This window comes from Phyllobates terribilis, unplaced genomic scaffold (genome assembly GCF_046119375.1).
Source record: "Phyllobates terribilis strain yellow unplaced genomic scaffold, ASM4611937v1 Scaffold_8__6_contigs__length_399053987, whole genome shotgun sequence".
Taxonomy (NCBI): domain Eukaryota; kingdom Metazoa; phylum Chordata; class Amphibia; order Anura; family Dendrobatidae; genus Phyllobates; species Phyllobates terribilis.
The window spans coordinates 367,937,128-367,958,188 of record NW_027362768.1 but is presented as its reverse complement, the minus strand read 5'-3'; the positions used below and the strand labels follow the sequence as shown (position 1 = coordinate 367,958,188).

Below are 21,061 nucleotides of genomic sequence, written 5' to 3'. Positions count from 1 at the left end.
CCCTCTCTCTCTCTCTCTCTCTCTCTCTCTCTCTCTCGCTCCTTCCCATCCCTCTCTCTCTCGCTCCTTCCCATCCCTCTCTCTCTCTCTCTCTCTCTCTCTCTCTCTCTCTCTCTCTCTCTCTCTCTCTCTCTCTCTCGCTCCTTCCCATCCCTCTCTCTCTCTCTCTCTCCTTCCCATCCCTCTCTCTCTCTCTCTCTCTCTCTCTCGCTCCTTCCCATCCCTCTCTCTCTCTCTCTCTCTCTCTCTCTCTCCTTCCCATCCCTCTCTCTCTCTCGCTCCTTCCCATCCCTCTCTCTCTCTCTCTCTCTCTCTCTCTCTCTCTCTCTCTCTCGCTCCTTCCCATCCCCCTCTCTCTCTCTCTCTCTCTCTCTCTCGCTCCTTCCCATCCCTCTCTCTCTCGCTCCTTCCCATCCCTCTCTGTCTCTCTCTCTCGCTCCTTCCCTTCCCTCTCTGTCTCTCTCTCTCGCTCCTTCCCATCCCTCTCTCTCTCTCTCGCTCCTTCCCATCCCTCTCTCTCTCTCTCGCTCCTTCCCATCCCTCTCTCTCTCTCTCTCTCTCTCGCTCCTTCCCATCCCCCTCTCTCTCTCTCTCTCTCTCTCTCTCTCTCTCTCTCTCTCGCTCCTTCCCATCCCTCTCTCTCTCGCTCCTTCCCATCCCTCTCTGTCTCTCTCTCTCGCTCCTTCCCATCCCTCTGTCTCTCTCTCTCGCTCCTTCCCATCCCTCTGTCTCTCTCTCTCGCTCCTTCCCATCCCTCTGTCTCTCTCTCTCGCTCCTTCCCATCCCTCTCTGTCTCTCTCTCTCGCTCCTTCCCATCCCTCTCTGTCTCTCTCTCTCGCTCCTTCCCATCCCTCTCTGTCTCTCTCTCTCGCTCCTTCCCATCCCTCTCTGTCTCTCTCTCTCGCTCCTTCCCATCCCTCTGTCTCTCTCTCTCGCTCCTTCCCATCCCTCTCTGTCTCTCTCTCTCGCTCCTTCCCATCCCTCTCTGTCTCTCTCTCTCGCTCCTTCCCATCCCTCTCTGTCTCTCTCTCTCGCTCCTTCCCATCCCTCTCTCTCTCTCTCGCTCCTTCCCATCCTCTCTCTCTCTCTCTCCTGCTCCTTCCCATCCCTCTCTCTCTCTCTCTCTCTCGCTCTTCTCTCCTTCCCATCCCTTGTCCCCTCTTCTTACTCACTTTCTGAAAGTAAGTAAAAGAGAGGAAGCCCAAAAACAATATAGGTATGTAGTGAAAGTTGCTCACCTGGATCAATGAAGATCTGCACAACAATGAAGTAGACCGGGGGCTGCAGGCAACACAAGATATCGAAAGGATACGAAGATGTCAGATAACGGATGCAGAGTGGTGCTGATGAATCCGCGTTCCACCGGTGAATACAAAGACAGGCACAGCAAGTACAGCAGTGTGGATAACTGTACTTTATTGTAACAATAAGCTAATTGACAACGTGTTCCACGGACATACCCGTCCGCTTCTTCAGGTCATAGCCCTCTTTTCCAGAAATGCTTTGTCAATTAGCTTATTGTTACAATAAAGTACAGTTATCCACACTGCTGTACTTGCTGTGCATGTCTTTGTATTCACCGGTGGAGCGCGGATTCATCAGCACCACTCTGCATCCGTTATCTGACGTACGGACTTTCTGGACATGCGAGGACAACTCTCCTTCAGATGCACGAGTAACCCCTTACACTACTTTTGGTCAGCGATATTACAAATGTTTTCCACCCTGTACCAGAAAGATACTAAATGAAGTGTGGACAAAGCTGTAGTGGTTTGTATTCTCCATTCTGGAAGTTTTTGTAGTATTTTCTAACTCCCTTTTCTTTATACAGAAAACTTATCCATCATAGAAAAGAAACACAATCCAGGAAAACCCACTCTCCGACCAGGCACTCGAACACCATGTCCACCTCTTCCAGTGATCACCACTTAGATCCTGGGCGACAGCCCAACGGCATGTGCAGGACCGGATTGGATCGGCACATGAGCTTGCCCAGTTCCGAGCTTCAGTCTGAGGATGACGGACAGTATCAGGTACGAGCGGTGACGTGTGCTTTATACAAGTCCCGGCAGAACAGATACCTCACTGTAATTTCTGCTGTGTTTTAGATCCCACCCCAGCCTCGACGTGCGGCCCCTATTACACCGCCCCCACCCGAGAAACGGAAAAATGCCCAGCTGTCACAGACCGCGAAAAGTGAGTGATCTAATGATTTTCTCTAGTCACCACCTGGTGGCAGGACATGAATGTGATGTACAGATATTTCCTATTCTTTCATAGGAGCTAAGTGTTGTTTGTGGGTTATCCCGTCTGTTCCTGTACGGTACGTTTTCCAACCATTAATTCCATTTTATTTTATTTTTTTTTTTAGATGGTGTGGGTAAAACTTCAAGATCCATATTAAACATGTCCACCACTAGCATGTCCTCTCTTGACACCTTGTGCACGACTTCCACAGACTCCTGTCATGTCACCGCAGCCTCCAGTCCCAGTCACACTCCTCCACCGGTCCCCAGCAGAAGTGCACACACCACCATGTCCCAAAGTCTGGACACCTGCTCCTCAGTCCCCGGAGCACTGGACTCCCACAGCAAACGAACCGCTCCGGCCCCTCCTGACAAGGGGGACACTGCTGATATCGACAGGAACCCACCAACCAAGAGAAGTGCCCCAGCGCCTCCCTGCATGGAAGCCTTCAACACGGTCAACCAGGAGAGCAAAGCAAAATCACCGTCAAAGTCCTTGGCACCGGAAATCGAGAACTCTACTGTAACTGTTCCCAAATCTATTGGTGCCGAGTTAATTGAATTAGTTAGAAAGAACACAAATCTCAGCTATGAACTGTCCCGGGTGGCCATAGGTGTCGTCGTCGGCCACATTCAGACTTCGGTCACGTCTATAGGTCCCGTGATGGAGCAGATCCTCATTTCTCTAGTGGAAGGCAAGGTAATGTGTAACCCTGCAAAGATGTCGTCTTGTTAACTTTTTGCAAACTCTTTAGAACTTTTCAAAGTTGAGGTTTAATATTTGTTATTGGCAAACAATTACATTTCTAATTATTTCAGACCAAACCCCTATAATTCAATTCCGATTCCATATCAGACCCTAAAATTAATTTGGACCCCAATTATTATTTAAACTCAAATCTGAAATCTAAAATAAACCAAACCCAGACCAGCAAAAAGAATCAAACCGCAGACCAGACCTGTAAAATTATTCAGATTCCTAAAATTCAGACCACAGAACAGATTCCTAGAAGTAATCAGATGCAGTCTACTTCTTCTGAACGTCGGCCTCCAGTAGGCGTACATGGCCGAAAATGGCGCACTTTCGCTCTGACAGTACCATTATAGTCTATGGCCTCATTGGTGCATCCAAATCCCCTTTTTGCAGGCAGGTTCAGACGTAAGACCCACGAACATGCAGAAAAGCGCAATGTGAAAGCACCCGAACAGATCTTCTGACACCTCATATTTCAGGCCAAAATCAAAGCGTTTTGGAAGTGTCCAAAACCCCAACAATTCTGCTACAATGTGGGTGGTGTGTCATAGCAAAAGAGGTTCAGAGGGACGGCAGAGCGGATGTGGTGCCAGCCTGACTCCTCTGGACACTCGTCTAGAGTGTATGGTCATCTAAAGAATCACAGGCATTGACACCGCTGCACAGGAAAACTAGGAACATCGATGGGGAGTTCTAGCGTTTTCCATTCTATTTTTTTTTTTTTTTTTTTTATATATATATTAAAAGTTCACTCTGTAACTTTTGCTTTACAGGCCAATATATTTCACTGTTGATCACATACACCAATCATGAGCACCCCCCTCGGCGGATAATTTGTTCTGCATAATTTATTGACATTATATTGGAAGCCGTGCATTAATATTGATGATGATTTATTGTAAGTGTTCCATAAATATTGATGCTGACCTGGTTTCCAGTTTGATGGAAGACTAAGGGAAAATGTAAATCCTTAACCATCTAAGCCCTGCACATTAGAAACACTACTATATCCATTGTATCTGGACTATACTGACCTCCCATGATGGCACCCCCCCCTCTCCCACACCAACTTAAAGCTCACCTGTCTGCTCACACAAATCTTGTAAAAAACATAATCCTGCTGCCTTTATCTTCCACAAGTGGGTAAAATTGCTTTTGGCATGCACACTAGCCTAAATTGTTTAGGAACTAACCCAATCCTCATGTAACATAACTTGCCATCTTGTTATTATTTAATTTCCTCTTTGTGAATATTTTGCCAGCATTATCGGTGCTGGAACTACTTTTCCCCCCTCTTTTTCCAACATGCACTGTGCTGGTCATTGGCTAGCCTGCTCTGAACTGAAAGCCCAGCTCTGTTATGCCTCTATGCAATTCAGTTGACAAGAGCAAAAGTATAGGGGGGGGGCCAAGGCCCTCAGCGAGAATCCCCGAGCCCCTTATTTTTAGTATTACCATATTCGCAGGCCCTAAATATTTAGCTACAAGTGCTCTATACACCGCAGTTATATTGATGGGATGAGCGGCTCCATGATTACAGATATTAAATCTCTCATCTAAGTAATTTCCATTTCAGTTTTCTCGTCCTATTTAGCGACAGACTCGTAATTGCCTGGATTCCTCCTCCCGGTCTCTGTATGTTTGTCTGCGGTAGGATTAGCAGGGAGACATCTATTTTCGGGTATCAGTTGCTATTCCCGTGTTTTCAGCCCACCCGCTCTGGTATAGAGATGTCACCGGACCCTTAGCGAGCCCCCCCTATTCCTCTATGGTATATGGATGCCACAGTGAGATCTCCCGTCGTGTGCCGGCTAATTACCGGTATTATGTAATTGCTCTGCAGGATGCTGTTGCCGCATTAATTACATTTTAATGTTCCCGTAGATTACACGGCCTGTTGGCTCTGTGTCTGACACAATTGATTTTTGTAGGATTTTTGACGGCTCCGGATGTTTCCACCCTCCTCCGGCCGCTTCTTATGTAAGAAAACAGTCCAAGATCATACGTCTTCTAATTCGTCACTACAAGACTAATTAGGCAACGGGGGGGGGACATGAGACCTCTCAGCTTGTCCCGATTGATTTGAGAAGTTCTCCGTTTTCTCATCTAGTCGTAGATTGTTTATTGTTGAGGTGTCTCCAGGTATAGAGGATTTCCCAGGAAATCGGCCTCGTCCCTTTCTGATTCCTGGTGATATCTGCTTCTAGGAAAGCTGGGAGATGGAAGTCCCATGCCACTGCGACTTTTCTGCTATTTGGGCTCTTGTTTTTTTGTTGTTTTTCTTCTAGGGGTCTGTTTTGTTGGGGTTTTTTTTACAGCAAAGTTGCATTTTTAAAATAGTCGGACAACAGTAAGTAGCAGACAAGTTGCACAAATGTTTTGGGTCACACGATTTTACTGAGGATTGCCGTTGCACAACACATGTCTGCATATCCCCGGCACATCAACATCGTTTTAACTCCCGAAGAAGTCTATGAAAAAAGCCTCTTGCATCGGACCTTGTGCAGCTGCTGCGGATCACTTATATTAGCAAAAAAAAAAATCTGAGGGGAAAGCCCTGCGACTGTCATCTGCTGCGGTGCTGCCGGTTAGTGACCCCCGAGCGAGAGCTTCTCTACCCTAAAGCTTGCCAGATCTTCATCCTTCTGACCCCCTCATGCACATTCAGCTGGTCTGACCGGCTACATAGGGAAAGCTGCTGCCTGATCCTCCGGCAGTGAATTATTTGCCCTGGAAATAAAGGAATTGCCATTGATGAAATCCATCTGCTGAAGGTTGGGACTGCGGTCCTGCTGATATATCCCTTGTGCGTGGCCACCATATCTGCAGCCTTCCTGTAATCTAGGATTTCACCCCAGTCCCGTCACTGACTTTCCTCACACGGTCATGGACGTTGCAGGAATCTAACGACGCTTATTATTTCATCGCTCGGAGCGTTTGTTCGAGAAGCCGCAGGGATGCGGTAAATACATTTCCATTTCCTGTATATTTGATAAAAGCCCAGTAATTGGTAATCCAACCCCCCTGTATACTCCCACCATCTTAGGACATGAGTAGCCTACATGTATATAATTATATCGTGCCCATCGAGGCGGGGGGTGCACTAATATACCAGGCAGAGATCTCCAGAGATTGCAGTTCAATAAATTAGATTAGTTTCTTGTGTAACGCGGCCTTGTGCTTTGTGATGCCGATCTCCTGGGGACGTCTTCAGTCAGATTTACATGTTGTGCTGGTAGTAACCTGCCTAATTATAGTGACACCGTCTCAGTGAGATCATGAAGGTCTGCACCTGCCAGGTCTAATCCACCACACTGGCCCACGGGGCCGCTTCTGTATCCGTGGGATTTGCCATCATTAATTAATGCACCGTCATTCTCTACCTTTGTAACATGACGTTTTTAGGTCCATATTTCTGGGCTGATTACATAATAAACTGACTGATACAGACTTCCAAATCCTCTTCATGAACCCAGATGCTAGCGACCTGCAGCCGCCACTAGAGGGAGCTCACTATATACTTTTCTCACATTGAAATTTATCATAACAATGTGTACAATAAGCTTTGTAGCTCCACCTAGTGGTTATTGCAGGTTTATGTCTAACCATTTTTAAAGCGTACCTGTCCTGCCAAAAAATCTGTACAAAAGCATTGCTGCTGCCCTCCTCCCCCCACAAATAGGTAAAACTGCTTTTTTCCAGGAACTATCCTAATTCTCATACTTTGTAACTTACAATCCACTCATTTTGAGAAGGTGATTCCTTTTCATCAATATTCTGCCAGCACTGTAAGCTCACCTCTGTTAAGGGTCTATGTAGTTTTAACTGATAGGAGAGTAAGATCAGAGAGGCAAAGACTCGCCCTCCACTTCCCGCAGAGGGAGGCAAAGACTCGCCCTCCACTTCCCGCAGAGGGAGGCAAAGACTCGCCCTCCACTTCCCGCAGAGGGAGGCAAAGACTCGCCCTCCACTTCCCGCAGAGGGAGGCAAAGACTCACCCTCCACTTCCCGCAGAGGGAGGCAAAGACTCGCCCTCCACTTCCCGCAGAGGGAGGCAAAGACTCGCCCTCCACTTCCCGCAGAGGGAGGCAAAGACTCGCCCTCCACTTCCCGCAGAGGGAGGCAAAGACTCGCCCTCCACTTCCCGCAGAGGGAGGCAAAGACTCGCCCTCCACTTCCCGCAGAGGGAGGCAAAGACTCGCCCTCCACTTCCCGCAGAGGGAGGCAAAGACTCGCCCTCCACTTCCCGCAGAGGGAGGCAAAGACTCGCCCTCCACTTCCCGCAGAGGGAGGCAAAGACTCGCCCTCCACTTCCCGCAGAGGGAGGCAAAGACTCGCCCTCCACTTCCCGCAGAGGGAGGCAAAGACTCGCCCTCCACTTCCCGCAGAGGGAGGCAAAGACTCGCCCTCCACTTCCCGCAGAGGGAGGCAAAGACTCGCCCTCCACTTCCCGCAGAGGGAGGCAAAGACTCGCCCTCCACTTCCCGCAGAGGGAGGCAAAGACTCGCCCTCCACTTCCCGCAGAGGGAGGCAAAGACTCGCCCTCCACTTCCCGCAGAGGGAGGCAAAGACTCGCCCTCCACTTCCCGCAGAGGGAGGCAAAGACTCACCCTCCACTTCCCGCAGAGGGAGGCAAAGACTCACCCTCCACTTCCTGCAGAGAGAAGGATGTGTGGGGTGGAGGGGGGGGGGGCGAGACCCGCCCCTCAATTCCCACAGCCCCCCCTCCATTTCCCATCTCTGCGCCCCTCCCCTCTGCGGGAAGTGAGCGGTGGGTCTTTGCGTCCCTCCCCTCTGCGGGAAGTGAGCGGCGGGTCTTTGCGTCCCTCCCCTCTGCGGGAAGTGAGCGGCGGGTCTTTGCGTCCCTCCCCTCTGCAGGACTGGATAGTCTCAGAATTAGGCCACGGCCCCACTATCAGTATTTGGTCAGTATTCGGTCAGTATTTTTTCTCAGGAGTGGGAGCCAAAACCAGGAGTGGATGATAAATCCAGAATTGGTGACTTGTTTCTATTATACCTTTTCTCTGATTGTTCCTCTCCTGGTTTTGGCTCCCACTCCTGAGAAAAAATACTGACCGAATACTGACCAAATACTGATAGTGGGGCCGTGGCCTAATTCTGAGACTATCCAGTCCCGCAGAGGGGTGCAAAGACCTGCCCCTCATTTTCCGCACTCTTTGTCGGAGTCTCAGCTGCCAGAGAAGGCAGGGATAACTTGCTGGGGGTCCCCCTACTCCATTCATTGTCTACGACAGTGTACCCCAACTCCGGTCCTCAAGAGCCGTTAACAGGTCATGGCGCTTGAGGATCGGAGTTGTTGAACGCTGGTCTACGGGATTGCGGGAAATGTCAGAGCGCTGTATTCTACTTTCTCCAGCTGCCTGGTAGATAAGTATTGGAGCAGAGGGCGAACATGTGCACCACTTCTCCAAGTAAGAACTTATAATATCATATTATTATTTATTTATATTAAGAAATAAAGGGAGAGATTTATCAGTACAATCTAATTCTTAGACAGCACAAGCTTAGACTAGAAAGTCACTAGTTTATCAAAGTGGCTCATGCAAGTCTGATAAATCTGCCTAATTCTGAGACTGTCCAGTCTAAACCACTGATTAGTTGACTCAGTTTTTTAATAGTCGTAAAGTGTCGAAAACTCATCATAAATATGGCGCAAGTCCTTTAAAGACAGTTTTTTTGGGGGGGGTTCTTAGCGCAAATTAGAATAATGTGCCCCAATGCATTTTATTTTGAACGATGCTGACAGCCTCCTAGAAGCAGCTGCTGCCTGTCTTACTGATGTCTCCATTGAACTTTACCATAGAAAAAAGACAAAACCTTGTAGTAATAAAGGATATAACCTACGGAGACTCTGGTCAGTCTGACATTTCCATGATGGATACACAAATATTTGGTCAACGTTTCCCGAGTCAATTTTCACATGCTGCGGGCATAAAGTCAAGCGCAGGGTTGGGTTTCCTCAAGAGACTGACCGCCAAGTAAAGCTGAAAGGGTGAGGCGGGACATTAAAGCACACCTGTCAGCAGGATTGTGCTAAGTAAACCATATACACTGTCAGGTGGGTGACATTACACTGATTAATATGATACCTTGGTTGTTGAAATCCGTCCTGTGGTTCTTGTGTAATCTTTACTTTCAGTTTGGAGATAATGATATGTTCATGCTCCGGGGCGGCCTGTGGGGGGCGCTCTATCTGGTGCTCTGCTTATATATTCTTCTGTATGCTCTTATGACAGATCTTTGTACCTTCACTGACCTGCCTCCTATTTTACCTAGCTCCGCACTACTAGATGTATTATGTAGAATAGGAGGCAGGTCAGTGACGGCACAGTGAGCTGTCCTAAGAGCATACAGATGAATATGTACGCGGAGCACTAGATAGAGCGCCCCCCACAGGCCGCCCCGGAGCATGAACATATCATTATCTCCAAACTGAAAATAACAAGAACCACAGGACGTATTTCATCAACCAAGGTATCATTTTATTCAGTGTAATGTCAGCCACCTGACAGTGTATGTAGTTTACTGAGCACAATCCAGCTGACAGGTGTGCTTTAACCCCTTTAAAGCCTGGGGCGTATTAGTACGCCCCAGGCCATCACCCCTGGTTCAGTGAGGGCTCCAGCGGTGAGCCCGCACTGAACCGAGCACATGTCAGCTGATTATTACAGCTGACATGTGCCCGCAACAGCCGCGGGTGGAATCGCGATCCACCCGCGGCTGTTAACATGTTAAATGCCGCTGTCAATCTCTGACAGCGGCATGTAACAGCGCCGGAAACGCGTCACTTACCCCGCCTATCGGTGACCCCATCACGTGATCGCGAGTCACTGATGGGTGGGCATGACAACCCTGGGTCTGCAGCAGACCCCAGTGGTTGTAATGTAATGGTCGCTATGAGTGCCACCTAGTGGTCAGCGCTCATAGCACAGGAGCATTTCTGCTACATAGAGGTGATCTGCTCATCACCTCTATGTAGCAGAGGCGATCGGACAGTTGCTGCTTCTAGTCTCCTATGGAGACTATAGAAGCAAGAAAAAGTGTAAAAAAAAAAAAAAAGTTTTTAAAAATATATAAAAAAATAAACGTTTAAATCGCCCCCCTTTCAAAGTAAAATAATAAAAAAAAAAAAACCCACATACACATACTTGGTATCTCCGCGTTCAGAATCGCACGATCTATCAATATGAAAAAAGAATGAATCCGATTGGTAAACGGCGTAACAAGGAAAAAATTCTAAACGCCAGAATTACTTTTTTTGGTCGCCGCAACATTACAATAAAATGCAATAACGGGTGATCAAATAAAAACGTCAGCCCGGCGCGCAAAAAATAAGCCCTCACTCGGCCCCAGATCCCGAAAAATGGAGACGCTATGGGTCTCGGGAAAATGGCGCCTTTTTTTTAAAGCAAACTTTGGATTTTTTTTTCACCACTTAAATAAAAAAGAACCTGTACATGTTTGGTGTCTACATACTCATAATGACCTGGAGAATAATAATGGCAGGTCAGGTTTAGCATTCAGTGAACGTGGTAAAAAAAAAAAAAACATCTGTGGTATTGCACTTTTTTAGCAATTTCACCGCACTTGGAATTTTTTTCCCATTTTCCCGTACAAGATATGGTAAAACCAGTAATGTCGTTCAAAAGTACAACTAGTCCTACAAAAAATAAGCCCTCACATGGCCATATTGACCAAAAAATAAAAACACTATTGCTCTGGGAGCAAGGGGAGGAAAAAACGAAAATGCAAAAACTCAAAATCCCAGGGTCTTTAAGGGGTTAAGATATACAAGATGCCCATCAAGGGTTAAAGGGAATATATAGACAGAAAATGGCTGCTTTCCTCAAAAAACAGCACCACCTCTGTCCATGGGTTGTCTCTGATTTTGCAGCTCAGCTCCTTTTGAAGTGAATTAGATTCTTACGATTTCTTTACTCTCGTTCCTGTCCTTGGTTTAATTGAAAACTAAAAGCGCAGCAATCGGAGGTGAAATTCTTCCTCTCTGTCATTACACCTTGTAAATGTCTTCGCCCCCTTGTAAGATCCAGATGACGGGGGATATTTTTCTTTCGCTTGATCTATGGGCGACATTTTAATTGTTATGGGCTAAAACGCAAAGTTGCTCCTCATCTTCCTCTGCTCTTGTTATAGTTATTGATCTTGGAAATGTGAAGGATCGGGTCCTCGGGGGCGGTCCCAGCGCCAACTTTATGGCCATTTCTAGATTTATTACTCTTTCCCACAAGAAGTTAATGATTCCATTAGATCTATGATGGTTAATGCGTTCTTAGATGTAATGACTTATGGTCTGTTTTTTGTTTTTTTTTATTAACCCCCTATTAACCTATAATGGATGTAGCCAAGCGTGCATGTGTATGGGGGAATTGAGATGTTGGCCAATCGATTTGTTTAGCTAGCCGGTAAGATTTGTGACCAGGCTTTGACTCCTTTAGAGTTACACAAATTTCCAGAGAAAAATTTCATGGGACCAGTGGCGTACCACCAATGGCGGCAGGCCACGCGACTGCTATGGGGCCCGTGGGGCTGGGGGGGCCCCATAGCAGTCGCCCCCCTCCTGCACTCCCCGCTCAGCTGCTTGATTGCCGCCACCGGCACTGTCTTCAGGCATGGCTGCGCGCAGTGCGCTGTGCGGCTGTGTATTGTAGTAATGACACGGCAGGGGTGACACTGCGCCTATAATTGTGCTTGTGTCGCCCCTGCCATCATTACTAGCAGACACAGCCACACAGCGCACTGCGCGCGGCCATGCCTGAAAACAGTTCCGGGGGGCAGCGGCGGCAATCAAACAGCGGAGCGGGGGGTGCAGGAGGGGGGCCCTCGATGATGAAGGAGGCCCTGACGAAGGCTGGCCCCGAGGGGGGCCCTGACAAAGGGAGGCCCCGAGGGGGGCTCGGATGAAGTGCCGGCAATCAAACACCGCCGGAGGTCCTCCCTGTGGAGATTCTGGGGAAGCAGTGTGGGCCCCAACGGTGAGTGGGCCCCTCTGATGGTCCAGGGCCTGTGATGGCCATCAGACAAGCTGGCGGCCCTGCACAGCTGGACCGGACACAGGCCAAGGGGCAGGTGAGTGAGGCTTGTCGCCAGATTCCCCAATCCCCATATTAAATATATTTCTAATGTGTCTTGTGTGTATGACTGTGTATATACACTGTGTTCCAAATTATTATGCAAATAATATTTTCTCAGATTTTCCCAAATTACCTATATGAATTGCAGTCATTGTAATTTTCCAGTCAAATAACTATTAGAGTACAATTGAAAGGTTTTTGTACAAACTGCCTATGATGACAGTATATTTTTAAAAAAATAAAACACTCAAACTGCACTCAAAATGCATGTTCCAAATTATTATGCACAGAAGAGTTTTCAACCTTTTCATTTTAATAAAGAACAAAAAAATGGTCATTTTTGAAATTATAAGCATTAGCAGGTTATTACACACTGAAATCAAACAGATTTCAACTCAACTTTATTCTAGGTGATGTTACATTTGCACATAGGACCCCTTGTTCGAAAGGAGCTTCTGAACTCTCTCGTCCATTGAATTTGTCAGGTTTTGGATGGTTTCTGCTTCAATTGTTTTGCATGAGGACTGAATACCCTCCCAGAGCTGTTGCTTAGATGTGAACTGCCTCCCGCCATCATAGACACTCCTTTTGATGATGCTCCAGAGGTTCTCAATGGGGTTGAGGTCAGGTGAGCATGGGGGCCACACCATAAGTTTGTCCCCTTTTATGCCCATAGCAGCCAGAGATGCAGATGTGTTATGTGCAGCATGACACGGGGCATTATCATGCATGAAAATGATCTTGCTGCGGAATGCACGGTTCTTCTTCTTGAACCATGGAAGGAAGTGCTGTTTGAGAAACTCAACATACATTATGGAGTTCATCTTTACCCCTTCAGGGATCCTAAAAGGGCCGACAATCTCTCTCCCCATGATTCCAGCCCAAAACATTACTCCACCTCCTCCTTGTTAGCGCCGTAGCCGTGTTTGCATGGGGTGTCCATCAACCAGCCATCCTCCACTCCATCCATCTGGACCATCGAGATCATTTCATGCATGATAATGCCCCGTCTCATGCTGCACATAACACATCTGCATCTCTGGCTGCTATGGGCATAAAAGGGGACAAACTTATGGTGTGACCCCCATGCTCCCCTGACCTCAACCCCATTGAGAACCTCTGGAGCATCATCAAAAAGAGTGTCTATGATGGTGGGAGGCAGTTCACATCTAAGCAACAGCTCTGGGAGGGTATTCTGTCCTCATGGAAAACAATTGAAGCAGAAGGCATCCAAAACCTGACAAATTCAATGGACGAGAGAGTTCAGAAGCTCCTTTCGAACAAGCGGTCCTATGTGCAAATGTAACATCACCTAGAATAAAGTTTTGAGTTGAAAACTGTTTGATTTCAGTTTGTAATAACCTGCTAATGCTTATAATTTCAAAAATGACCATTTTTTTGTTCTTTATTAAAATGAAAAGGTTGAAAACTCTGCTCTGCATAATAATTTGGAACATGCATTTTGAGTGCAGTTTGTTTTTATTTTTTTAAAAATATCCTGTTATCATAGGCAGTTTGTACAAAAACCTTTCAATTGTACTCTAATAGTTATTTGACTGGAAAATTACAATGACTGCAATTCATATAGGTAATTTGGGAAAATCTGAGAAAATATTATTTGCATAATAATTTGGAACACAGTGTATATTTGTCTGTTTTATGTGTTTTTAAGAATGTGTTCAAATATTTACGTATGTCTGTATGTGTACTTATCTGTGTATCTGTTTGTGTATGTGCATGTCTGCGTACTGTGTGTGCGCGCGCGTGTCTGCGTACTGTGTGTGCGCGCGCGTGTCTGCGTACTGTGTGTGCGCGCGCGTGTCTGCGTACTGTGTGTGTGCGCGCGCGTGTCTGCGTACTGTGTGTGTGTGCGCGCGCGTGTCTGCGTACTGTGTGTGCGCGCGTGTCTGCGTACTGTGTGTGCGCGCGCGCGTGTCTGCGTACTGTGTGTGTGTGTGCGCGCGTGTCTGCGTACTGTGTGTGCGCGCGTGTCTGCGTACTGTGTGTGTGCGCGCGCGCGTGTCTGCGTACTGTGTGTGTCTGCGTACTGTGTGTGTGCGCGCGTGTCTGCGTACTGTGTGTGCGCGCGTGTCTGCGTACTGTGTGCGCGCGCGCGTCTGCGTACTGTGTGTGTGTGTGTGTGTGTGTGCGTGCGTGTCTGCGTACTGTGTGTGTGTGTGCGCGCGCGTGTCTGCGTACTGTGTGTGTGCGCGCGCGTGTCTGCGTACTGTGTGCGCGCGCGTGTCTGCGTACTGTGTGCGCGCGCGTGTCTGCGTACTGTGTGCGCGCGCGTGTCTGCGTACTGTGTGCGCGCGCGTGTCTGCGTACTGTGTGCGCGCGCGTGTCTGCGTACTGTGTGCGCGCGCGTGTCTGCGTACTGTGTGTGTGCGCGCGCGTGCCTGCGTACTGTGCACGCGCGTGTCTGCGTACTGTGTGCGCGCGCGTGTCTGCGTACTGTGTGTGCGCGCGCGTGTCTGCGTACTGTGTGTGTGCGCGCGCGCGTGTCTGCGTACTGTGTGCGCGCGCGTGTCTGCGTACTGTGTGTGCGCGCGCGTGTCTGCGTACTGTGTGCGCGCGCGTGTCTGCGTACTGTGTGCGCGCGCGTGCCTGCGTACTGTGCACGCGCGTGTCTGCGTACTGTGTGTGTGCGCGCGCGTGTCTGCGTACTGTGTGTGTGCGCGCGCGTGTCTGCGTACTGTGTGTGTGCGCGCGCGCGCGTGTCTGCGTACTGTGTGTGTGTGCGCGCGCGCGCGTGTCTGCGTACTGTGTGTGCGCGCGCGCGCGTGTCTGCGTACTGTGTGTGTGTGTGTGTGCGCGCGCGCGTGTCTGCGTACTGTGTGTGTCCGCGTACTGTGTGCGCGCGCGCGTGTCTGCGTACTGTGTGTGCGCGCGCGTGTCTGCGTACTGTGTGTGCGCGCGCGCGCGTGTCTGCGTACTGTGTGTGCGCGCGCGCGCGTGTCTGCGTACTGTGTGTGCGCGCGCGCGTGTCTGCGTACTGTGTGTCTGCGTACTGTGTGCGCGCGCGTGTCTGCGTACTGTGTGTGCGCGCGCGTGTCTGCGTACTGTGTGCGCGCGCGTGTCTGCGTACTGTGTGCGCGCGCGTGTCTGCGTACTGTGTGCGCGCGCGTGTCTGCGTACTGTGTGTGCGCGCGCGTGTCTGCGTACTGTGTGCGCGCGCGTGTCTGCGTACTGTGTGCGCGCGCGTGTCTGCGTACTGTGTGCGCGCGCGTGTCTGCGTACTGTGTGTGCGCGCGCGTGTCTGCGTACTGTGTGTGCGCGCGCGTGTCTGCGTACTGTGTGTGTGCGCGCGCGCGTGTCTGCGTACTGTGTGCGCGCGCGTGTCTGCGTACTGTGTGTGCGCGCGCGTGTCTGCGTACTGTGTGCGCGCGCGTGTCTGCGTACTGTGTGCGCGCGCGTGCCTGCGTACTGTGCACGCGCGTGTCTGCGTACTGTGTGTGTGCGCGCGCGTGTCTGCGTACTGTGTGTGTGCGCGCGCGCGTGTCTGCGTACTGTGTGTGTGTGTGCGCGCGTGTCTGCGTACTGTGTGTGTGTGCGCGCGCGCGCGTGTCTGCGTACTGTGTGTGTGTGTGTGTGCGCGCGCGCGCGTGTCTGCGTACTGTGTGTGTCTGCGTACTGTGTGTCTGCGTACTGTGTGCGCGCGCGTGTCTGCGTACTGTGTGTGCGCGCGCGTCTGCGTACTGTGTGCGCGCGCGTGTCTGCGTACTGTGTGCGCGCGCGTGTCTGCGTACTGTGTGCGCGCGCGTGTCTGCGTACTGTGTGCGCGCGCGTGTCTGCGTACTGTGTGTGCGCGCGCGTGCCTGCGTACTGTGCACGCGCGTGTCTGCGTACTGTGTGTGTGCGCGCGCGTGTCTGCGTACTGTGTGTGTGCGCGCGTGTCTGCGTACTGTGTGTGTGTGCGCGCGCGTGTCTGCGTACTGTGTGTGTGTGTGCGCGCGCGCGCGCGTGTCTGCGTACTGTGTGTGTGTGTGTGTGCGCGCGCGCGCGTGCGTGTCTGCGTACTGTGTGTGTCTGCGTACTGTGTGCGCGCGCGCGTGTCTGCGTACTGTGTGCGCGCGCGTGTCTGCGTACTGTGTGTGCGCGCGCGCGCGTGTCTGCGTACTGTGTGCGCGCGCGCGCGTGTCTGCGTACTGTGTGTGCGCGCGCGCGCGCGCGTGTCTGCGTACTGTGTGCGCGCGCGCGTGTCTGCGTACTGTGTGCGCGCGCGCGTGTCTGCGTACTGTGTGCGCGCGCGCGTGTCTGCGTACTGTGTGCGCGCGCGCGCGTCTGCGTACTGTGTGTGTGTGTGCGCGCGCGTGTCTGCGTACTGTGTGCGCGCGCGCGCGTCTGCGTACTGTGTGTGCGCGCGCGCGTGTCTGCGTACTGTGTGTGCGCGCGCGTCTGCGTACTGTGTGTGTGCGCGCGCGCGTGTCTGCGTACTGTGTGTGCGCGCGCGCGTCTGCGTACTGTGTGCGTGCGCGCGCCTGCGTACTGTGTGTGTGTGCGCGCGCGTGCGTGTCTGCGTACTGTGTGCGCGCGCGCCTGCGTACTGTGTGTGCGAGCGCGCGCCTGCGTACTGTGTGCGCGCGCGCCTGCGTACTGTGTGTGCGCGCGCGCGCGTGTCTGCGTACTGTGTGCGCGCGTGTCTGCGTACTGTGTGCGCGCGTGTCTGCGTACTGTGTGCGCGCGCGTGTCTGCGTACTGTGTGTGTGCGCGCGTGTGTCTGCGTACTGTGTGTGTGTGCGCGCGTGTCTGCGTACTGTGTGTGTGCGCGCGCGCGTGTCTGCGTACTGTGTGTGTGTGCGCGCGCGTGTCTGCGTACTGTGTGTGCGCGCGCGCGTGTCTGCGTACTGTGTGTGCGCGCGCGCGTGTCTGCGTACTGTGTGTGCGCGCGCGTCTGCGTACTGTGTGCGCGCGCGTCTGCGTACTGTGTGCGCGCGCGTCTGCGTACTGTGTGTGCGCGCGCGTCTGCGTACTGTGTGTGCGCGCGTGTCTGCGTACTGTGTGTGTGTGTGTGTGTGCGCGCGCGTGTCTGCGTACTGTGTGTGTGTGCACGCGCCTGCTTACCGTGTATGTGCATGTCTGCGTACCAAGTGCGTACGTGTCTGCGTCCCGTGTGTGTGTGTGTGTGTGTGTGTGTGTGTGTGTGTGTGTGCATGTCTGCATATATGAAGGATGAGGGGACAGACTGGGCCCTGTGTACTATACCTATATTTCTCCACCGTATCTCTGCATCATGAATGCTGTATGTATTAAAGGGCCCACTGAGACTCTTTCGCCCGGGGCCCACGAAAACCTGGAGTCGGTCCTGGTTGATAGCAGTGATGGAGGAGGCAGAGTCATGTGACACTCTCTCTCCCATCATTCCTCCTCTGCGTCTGACGCAGCGGCGTGATGACGCTCCACGCTGTGTCAGACAGTGGAGCTGGCAGCTGCTGAGGTGATGACAGAGATGCGCTGCAGAGACTGAAGCAGCAGGGAACGAGGAGCGGTAAGTATGTATTTATTTATAAATCAGTGTGTACTGATAAAACTGGAGGACTGGGGCTGCATTTTACCCTATGGTGGGGGGAAGCTGCATTTTACCCTATGGGTGGCTGCATTATACTGCGTACAGGACCATGGGGTGCATTATACTGTGTTGAGGACCATTGGGAGTGCATTATACTGTGTGGAGGACCTTAGCGAGTGCATTATACTGTGTGGAGGACCATGGGGAGTTCATTATACTGTGTGGAGGACCATAGCGAGTGCATTATACTGTGTGGAGGACCATGGGGAGTTTATTATACTGTGTGGAGGACCATGGCGAATGCATTATACTGCATACAGGACCATGGCGAGTGCATTATACGGCGTGGAGGACCATGGCGAGTGCATTCTACTGTATGGAGGACCATGGCAAGTGCATTATACTGTGTGGAGGACCATGGTTAGTGTCTTGTACTGTGTTGAGGACCATGACGAGTGTCATATACCGTGTGGAGGACCATGACGAGTGTCTTATACCGTGTGGAGGACCATGGCGAGTGCATTATACTGCATACAGGACCATGGCGAGTGCATTATACTGCATACAGGACCATGGCGAGTGCATTATACTGCGTGGAGGACCATGGCGAGTGCATTATACTGCGTGGAGGACCATGGCGAGTGCATTATACTGCGTGGAGGACCATGGCGAGTGCATTATACTGCATGGAGGACCATGGCGAGTGCATTATACTGCATGGAGGACCATGGCGAGTGCATTATACTGCGTGGAGGACCATGGCGAGTGCATTATACTGTGTGGAGGACCATGGCGAGTGTCTTATGCTGTGTGGAGGACCATGGCGAGTGTCTTATAGCGTGTGGAGGACCATGGCGAGTGTCTTATACCGTGTGGAGGACCATGACGAGTGTCTTATACCGTGTGGAGGACCATGGCGAGTGTATTATACTGCGTGGAGGACCATGGCGAGTGCATTATACTGCGTGGAGGACCATGGCGAGTGCATTATACTGCGTGGAGGACCATGGCGAGTGCATTATACTGCATACAGGACCATGGCGAGTGCATTATACTGCATACAGGACCATGGCGAGTGCATTATACTGCGTGGAGGACCATGGCGAGTGCATTATACTGCGTGGAGGACCATGGCGAGTGCATTATACTGCGTGGAGGACCATGGCGAGTGCATTATACTGCGTGGAGGACCATGGCGAGTGCATTATACTGCGTGGAGGACCATGGCGAGTGCATTATACTGCGTGGAGGACCATGGCGAGTGTCTTATGCTGTGTGGAGGACCATGGCGAGTGTCTTATGCTGTGTGGAGGACCATGGCGAGTGTCTTATGCTGTGTGGAGGACCATGACAAGTTTCTTATACCGTGTGGAGGACCATGGCGAGTGTCTTATACTGTATGGTGGACCATGGCAAGTGTCTTACACTGTGTGGAGGACCATGGCGAGTGTCTTATACTGTGTGGAGGACCATGGCGAGTGCATTATACTGTGTGGAGGACCATGGCGAGTGCATTATACTGAGTGGAGGATCATGGCGAGTGCATTATACTGTGTGGAGGACCATGGCGAGTGCATTATACTCTGTGGAGTGTGGAGAGGTGTGGGGCCATTATACTGTATGTAGGCCCATTATATTGCATGTAGGGCTGTGTGGGGGTCACAGTTGGGGGATCATACTGTGTTGGGGTCACCATACTTTGCCTTGGGAGTTGAGGTGGGGTACAATAGGGACATTATACTGTGAATGTGGAGGAATTCACCATGGAGGTATCATACTGTGTTTGGGGACACTTTTGTTGCCATTGTTGGCATCACACTACTTTATGGGCAATGAAAGAGGGATCTAGGACTTCAGCAGGAGGAAAATTACTATGTAAAGGCTGGAAGGTTGTGAGATCTGCTCTTCTGTGACCCCGACAATTATTTACATTTTTTTTTTTGGGGGGGGGTCCAATTAGAACTTCTGCTATGGGGCCCCATGATTCCTATGTACGCCCCTGCATGGGACGTTTGCAAAGTAAGAGAAGATTTTTAGTTAAAGGGATTTTAATTTGGTGGCGCTTTGTTGGGATAGGCTCTCGATATCAGATTGATTGGGGTCTGACAGACAGCACCCCCAGAGATCTGCTAAAAGGACTTATATGAGCAAAAAAATCTTAAATGTATGTTTTTTTTTGTACAAAAAAAAACATTTGTGCACTTGGCTTTCATTAAAAGTTTTGCACAGTTTGACTTTTAACAGGCTCTTTTTTTTTTTTCCCCCCTGCGCATTGCTGGTTCCAGAATAAGTTAACTGAGAATCAGTCAGTGAGCTTGCTATAATTTATGACCATGTCCTGATTTTTCACAAGAAATACATTGCAAAGTCGCTGGTTTGCAATTACACTTTGAAATTTGAACTATTTACAAAAAGGAGACGACTCCTTTAAATAAAACCCAACTGCAAAACTTCTTAGCTAAAAAAATGCAAGTATTTCTTTACCCATAATGCAATGGTTCTCTAATCTGGAGGTCATGATTTTCCCTCTCACATTGAGTTGCCAAATAACAGCTGTAGAATAGATGGTTCCTGATGCTGAAATGTCTCCTGTCTGATTTCCAGGACTCCAGCACTGGATTACCTTCCGGCCAGATCTGTCACGACGAGCAGCGCCTGGAGGTCATCTTTGCAGACTTGGCCAGGCACAAGGATGACGCTCAGCAGCGCAGCTGGGCCCTCTACGAAGATGAAAATGTCATCCTCTGCTACCTGGAGGAACTCCTCCTAATCCTGGTGCGTCACTGAAAATGGGCTTACCCCCTTCCCTCTATGTGCAGTAACTGGTTTGTGAACGGAGGGTTCTAGTTTGTACAAAAGGGGCTAATGCTAATTGTGTGTGTTAATGACCCCAGGATTCTCAAGTCTTTAGATTGGAGTTTGATAGCTTTATAGTTTTGCATTTTGCTTCATTTGATGCATTATATGTTGTGATAAAGCTGCATCATGTTATTAATGTCCGTGCACCCGGAAATAACCTGCAGGTGTCTATTATTTTTTGCTATGAGTCTTTGTTGGGGTGGGGAGTCCAATAGACAACAATCTTGCACTTTTCCACTCTGTCTCTTGTCCCAGCATCAATCCCCAACCAATGATAATCTTTATAGTAGCCACTGAATCTAGTGTATTTTAAGTCCTAATTTTAAAGGGGTTAAATTATTGTGTTTCTGACGTTCCTGTACTGCAGGGTCTCTCTGCAGTGTAGATCCAGCGCAGACTAATTTGATTGATAGGGACTGTATACAAATGCCACCTAACACCGCCCCGTACTTGTGCTCATTAGGTCACCCGTTTAACCCTTTTAAAGGCTTATGCAGAGATCCTGACTTCTATTTTGGAAGCTGATGTTGCTGTGACTGACGCTTGCCAGGTCTCATCTTCCTGTCTTATCCTAATTAAA

The 21,061-nt window shown here is 50.2% G+C and overlaps 1 protein-coding gene across 1 annotated transcript in view; it reads left to right on the top strand.

Moving 5' to 3' along the window:
* NCKIPSD (NCK interacting protein with SH3 domain) overlaps positions 1–21,061 on the top strand; it is an 80,785-nt gene that overhangs the window by 44,053 nt on the left and 15,671 nt on the right. Inside the window, exons 3-6 of the mRNA XM_073644904.1 lie at positions 1,832–2,033; positions 2,109–2,196; positions 2,372–2,946; positions 20,227–20,397. Of these exons, the coding sequence (XP_073501005.1) occupies positions 1,832–2,033; positions 2,109–2,196; positions 2,372–2,946; positions 20,227–20,397 (1,036 nt within the window). The remainder of the gene's footprint in view (positions 1–1,831; positions 2,034–2,108; positions 2,197–2,371; positions 2,947–20,226; positions 20,398–21,061) is intronic.